This window comes from Sesamum indicum, linkage group LG5, assembly GCF_000512975.1.
Source record: "Sesamum indicum cultivar Zhongzhi No. 13 linkage group LG5, S_indicum_v1.0, whole genome shotgun sequence".
Lineage (NCBI taxonomy): Eukaryota > Viridiplantae > Streptophyta > Magnoliopsida > Lamiales > Pedaliaceae > Sesamum > Sesamum indicum.
In genome coordinates, this window is record NC_026149.1 from 1,849,926 (window position 1) to 1,856,115 (window position 6,190).

The following is a 6,190-nucleotide window of genomic DNA, read 5'->3' on the forward strand; positions in this document are numbered from 1 at the left end:
CACACACACAAATACACCCACAACTCCTTTTACTTCATATACACACACTCTCACATTTCTCTCAAACACACAACCCTCTTTCTCCACACACACATGCACAGACACATAGACACACACACAACACACACAAACAAAAAAGAAAAAGAAAATACTCTCACAACTCATCTTTCTTCATATATACACTCTCACATCTCTCTCTCTCACACACACACACACACACACACTACCCTTTTTTCTCTTACACACACATATGAAAGTTGTCACTCTATAGAAAATTTGGTTGCACGATTGGTGTTAATTGGAGATGAGCATTCAAAATGTTATAAATTATTTTGATAAAATATAGTATTTTATTGGATATTTAGTAAATCTTTTTACTTTATGGTTTAGCAAATGAATCTTAATATATATGGTCATTACACAAAAATGACATGTAATACAACATTAGTCGTATTACATTACAAGTAGTAATTATATTTTTTAATAGTTCAAATATTATCATTTTTTTTCTTTTAATTGTGTGAAATTTTAAAATTTTTATATTCAAATTAATAAAGTGGTTTATATTAACCCAACCCAACTTATTTGCAATTCATTTATTTAGATTCATTTTGAATCCAACCCATTTTAAACCCGACTTATTGAGACCCAACCCAAATTCAAAAAAGCCGGCCCATTTGCCACTGCTAGATCAAATTAAACCCAAATAATTATTTGGCAAGACCCAAACCCAAGTCCAAACACATGGGGCTCCATATACAAAATTAATGGACGTAGAAATTGGGAAATGGGAATATCTTGGACCCTGGATGTCAAACAATTTTCTTAAATGGGCTCTTTTGGACCTGTGGCCCAAGAAATAATTAAATGACAAAATTACCCTTTTTTGTCCCATAGTGGTTTAACTCCTTTAATCGTAAACTTTACGATTTTTTAAAAATAATTAAAACAAAAAAAACCTCAATATATTTAATTTTTTATTTTGCAAACTTTTTAAAAGGAATCTAAAATTAAAAAAAAAAATCGATACATTTAATTTCATACTCAAGTTTCTGTCACAAAAATAAATTGTAAGAACACGGAGTGGGAAAATTGTTATTTTCTCTTATTTTATGGTATTTTTTAAATTATAATTTAATGCACCAATTTTTTTATTTATTTTTGCAAACTTCAAAGGAAAGAAATCAAAATAAATTTAAGCAATAATTTTTTAAATAATCTTAACAAAATATTGACAATAAAATTAAGAAATTTATTTTGGATTATTAAAAAACACCACAAAATGAGAGAAAAATAGCAATTCTTTTCAACTTTTAATGAAAATTTTGTTATTAAAGAAAAAGTTAACGGAAGGACAAAAATAAAAAGTTAAAATTTTAATATAAAGACCAAAATCGTATTAATTATTATATCTGACGAACAAAAATGCATTTATGGGAATAATGAAGTAAATAAAAGGGAATAAGCAAAAAGAGGAGAAGAAGAAGAAATTGTTTTTTAATCTTCGCACCAAACACTCTCATCGTTTCAGAGAGTCCCTGTATTTAGATTTATTTTATTTTATTTTGTTAAAATATTTTCGGATTGAGCTGAGCGATCACCTCTTGGCATTTTCATGGCGTTGAGGTCGATTTATCGTGGCTTGAGGAAGAGTAATTTTCTGTCGCCGCTATGTAATTCGTGCGCGCATTTACACTCCCATGCCACCAGTTTCGGTTAGTCATCGTTTTTCTTTGGTTTACTGTTTTTGTTGCGTATTATGTGAGATGTTAATTTTGTAGGGTTTTTTTTTTTTTTTTTTTTCCAGTTAGATGTTTGATTATGTGAGGCCTTTTTTTACTAATTTATTTATTTTTGTTTACAGGATTTAAGGAAGTCAGGGAGGAGGAAAAGAGTCAACTGGTTGGCAATGTTTTCACGAGTGTCGCCTCGAGTTATGATGTAATGAATGATTTGATGAGTGGTGGTCTGCATAGATTATGGAAAGAAAGGTTTGATTTTCTTGTTTGATTAAGATTTGGATATTGGATGATGAGCTAAGTTATTATCTTTTTGTTAAAATGCTTCTGATGCTGAATTTCAGTTAATTTCGTTTTTCTGCCGCAATATTTGTAGATTGGTCTCCGAGTTGAATCCATTTCCAGGAATGAAGCATCTTGATGTGGCTGGTGGAACGGGTGAGCTATACGTATGGTAATAACTTTGTTGATGAGTATGTATGATTTTAGCTAGATTATTTGCACATGAATATGAAATTGTTAAGAGTTCAAGCTATTAGTGCGAGACAATATTGGATTGACATTGTTTTCTATTCTAAATTTCTAATTTTCTAAGTTAACTCTGCTTGTTGGAAAAGAAGGGATTTCTCTGCTAAATATATCTCTAGGTCTATTGCAGTGTCTTTAGGGTCCTAGAAGAGGGACTATGAAAATTTTTCATTTTCCTTGCGAGTTGTAAATGAATCCAGGATGGATGGCATGCTAACTATATGTATTTAGCTCAAGAGTACTCCAGTGCAACTTGTGTTGCGAGATGCATAGTCATTTTCATTCTGGACGTAATAGATGTTGAGCAAGGTTTATCTTTGTGTTTAATATCCAATAACCTGTTGAGCTATTAAGTATCCGCTTTCTTATAATAGAGGTGAAATGTTTTCTCTTATCATGCTTTGTTTTTTAGGGAGGAGAAAACTAGTTTCTCGCGATGTAGATCTAATCATGAATGTTAACCCTGTTTTGTTGTCATATTATGCACTTGGGTAAAGAGCTTTTCTCATTTTACAGGGGATGTGGCTTTCAGAATCCTCGAACATATTAATAGTGTTGGACATAGAGCAATGCGAGATACTGAGGATGATAATCTACTGGAAGAGACTAAAATTTTTGTCTGTGATATTAACCCTAATATGTTAAATGTGGGCAAAAAGAGAGCCCAAGAGAGAGGTCAGTCAATTCTCTGTTCATTGTACTCAACTTATAGAAAATCTAACCTAATTTCTCTGGCAATATTTCTCCAAAGCTGAAGCAAGTTTATTTCTTAATGGAGCATTGCTCTTGAATCCATTCAGGTCTTGGAGACAATAAATCTCTCGTTTGGGTTGAAGGAGATGCGGAAGCACTAAAATTTGAAGATGATTCAATGGATGGTTATACGATTGCATTCGGGATTAGGAATGTTACACATATAGAAAAAGCTCTTGCAGAAGCTCATAGGTGACCTTCTGATTCTATGTCTGGGTTCTTTTCTTTGCTTCATGATTTGGTATTCTCAGAGTGTCATAGTGATACTTCTAGGAATTTATTGATAAGAGTGGGTTTATTTTGCTGGTTTTGTTGACTTTTGATATTCGGTTTTGGGGATAAAGTCCAGGCTAATAGCAATTTTTAAGTAATAGCAAGTGCATCTTCCTGTTTTCTTATTATTGGTTGTTCTGTGACTAACCATTAAGTCTTCTTTATATATGGTTTGCCTCTTTAATTGTCCCTCTTACATCCTGTGGCTTCTCCTCTCTCTCTCTCTCTCTGTGGGGAATGATGCCATTGTAATCTAACCTTTCTCCGTTGTATTTGGAAGGGTACTTAAACGGGGAGGAAGATTTCTTTGCCTTGAACTGAGCCATGTGGAAAATCCAATCTTTAAACAGTTGTAAGTATTGCCAAAATACATTATCATAAGATTCTTCCATAGCTAAAGACACCATTTTAGCATGTTATCTTATATCGTCATAAGTGGGCAGTTATCCTGAAAATTTCCGCAGTTGCAAATTTATACTTAATGAGTACATAATTCAACATTTAAATTCATCCAGCATTTTGGCTTGTCATTCATGATTACGTTTTTATGTGGGGCAAGAGTATAGAGTCTTATCCATGGACATATTCCATGTTGTCCAGGTTGCAGTTAGTTGACTTGAATGCTCAATCTTATCTATTGTCATGTTTCTGCAAGAGTTTGATGGTTAAGGGAATCATTGCTGATATCAGTATTGTTAAAGCTAGATTTACATTGGTTGATTATGTAGACAGATTGTCTTCTGGTCAATTATATTTATTACGTTATGCCAATTTCATTTTCTGTTGCCTTTACTTCTGCATTTACTAGTGGAGAGAGGTAGGAAGAGACTGAAGAATGAATGACATATAAGATATGTTGGTATTGCTGTTTCACTATTTTTTTTATGTTGTGGCCCCAGATATTCCATTGTTCTCTGGTTTTGGTGCATCTTTTATTATCCTTTGATATCTGTAATATGTCAATTTCATTGTTCAGGTATGATTACTACTCATTCTCGATCATTCCAGCATTAGGGGAGCTGGTTGCTGGTGATCGTGAATCTTACCAGTATCTGGTTGAGAGTATTCGCCGTTTTCCCTCACAGGTACAGTGCATCTTGGCCATAATTTTTGTTCAGATTTATGAAAAGAATTTTGAATATCCTCTGGCAGTTCGACTGTCCTGCAAGTTTGCCTACTTTTTGGAGAAAATGAATGAAATGCATAAATCATCTATTGAGATTTTCTTTGCACGCACTTATTTTGGTGTCAATTCATGTTTCTCAAGTGGGTGTTTGTTAGAAGGGTTGTACTCCAATACAACTGATAACATTAATTAGCAAGGTGAAGCAGTTCATTTCTTGTGTTATAACTACATGCTTGATATGTGCTATATCTTGCTAGAAACGTCTTTGCATTCCAAGGGAGTATTCTAACAGGCATTTGTATTGCAGCCATCTCGATCATAAGGAACTGAAATTCTTTGCTTGATGAAACTTTCTCATTGCATAAATTGTTTTCCCGAATATTAATGGATTAATAAGAAATAATGATGCAAAGATATCACGAATTATCCAGAAAGTCAGGTTGGAAATTCATTTGAGGAATTGAAATTCTCTGCTTGATGAAACTTTCTCATTGCATAAATTGTTGTCTCGAATATTAATGGATTAATAAGAAATAATGATTGTGTGATATCATGAATTATCCAGAAAGTCTAGTTGGAAATCATTTGTTAAATCATGGATTTGAAATATTTTTGTACATGTCCCCTCTTTAGATTGTATATGTTTGGTGATTTGTAACATTTGTGTCTTGTAGCAGTATGCCATATTGTTCTTGAAACTTGAGTTGTCGGTACTGTGAGTTGGGAACAGTGTGGTTCTTTCTGTGTTTCCCCTTCTATCTCATTATACCTTTGGTCTGTCTCCACAAAATCAATATAGCTTATTGTGCTTGGCTTAGCAAAACTGTATTGCTTTAACTTAGGTTGGTCTCTAGGATAGGAGGGTGGTTGTTTTGTTCTGCTTTAAGCATTTAGCATTTACTCATTTGACTGGTTCAGAGCTTCTTATATAACTTTGGTGAGTACTTCAATGTGAATACCGTGCTTCGATAGTTTGTCATTCTTATGATATAATAAAGCCGCAGCTCCTCATATCATTGTGTAACTAGCCTTTGAACCTCCGCGACTTGATTATTTAGTAGAAAAAGCCTTGTGAGTTTGAGTACTTTTGCCTTTCACTTTTATGTTTTATGAGTTCATCTGGAACTGCAGGAGAAATTTGCTGCAATGATTGCGGAGGCAGGGTTTCAGAAGGTTGAGTATGAAAACCTTGTGGGAGGAGTAGTAGCTATCCATTCTGGGCTCAAGTTTTAGGAGTGGTGCATTCAGTCTGATCCATGTTTCCTGGTTCCTTCTTTTGACGCAAATGGCATTCAGAATTTTTGTAGAAACTCTAATGGAAACTTTGCGAAGGGGGTATCACTCCACGTAAATCGTGAATTTTGTCATAAGCATTTCCTGATAAGGATTTGGTGTCACTTGTACCCCTATTTGAGGGCCTCGCAATTTACTGTTAGTTGGTTCCCTTCTGCTTTTCCTTCTAATTAAGCTCGGTGCTTTTATAATGTGTTTACAATATAGGTGAAGATCCTTGTGGAAGATCAGAATCACACAAACTGTCATTTACTTCTTGTTGGATTGGCATTAGCGCTCCAGTGATAACTAAGAAGCGCAGGCACTGAAGTGAGGCCTCATAAAGGTCTGGTCTCCATTCAACTTGAAATCCTTTATCTGGAATGTCAATAAAGGATGAGCAAAAGGGTGACTTCCATAATTTATGAAAATAAGTCAAGGGAGTACGTTTGAATCTACAATTCTATAGTTAATAATTCAATCTCCCCCCCCCCCCCAA

General features: G+C 34.1%; 1 protein-coding gene across 1 annotated transcript; it reads left to right on the top strand.

Moving 5' to 3' along the window:
• LOC105161641 (2-methoxy-6-polyprenyl-1,4-benzoquinol methylase, mitochondrial) lies at positions 1,460–5,882 on the top strand. Its single transcript, XM_011079390.2, has 8 exons — positions 1,460–1,715; positions 1,865–1,991; positions 2,116–2,177; positions 2,784–2,942; positions 3,068–3,212; positions 3,574–3,645; positions 4,270–4,378; positions 5,551–5,882. Exons 1-8 carry the CDS (start codon positions 1,616–1,618, stop codon positions 5,650–5,652), a joined length of 876 nt encoding a protein of 291 aa, XP_011077692.1. The 5' UTR covers positions 1,460–1,615; the 3' UTR covers positions 5,653–5,882.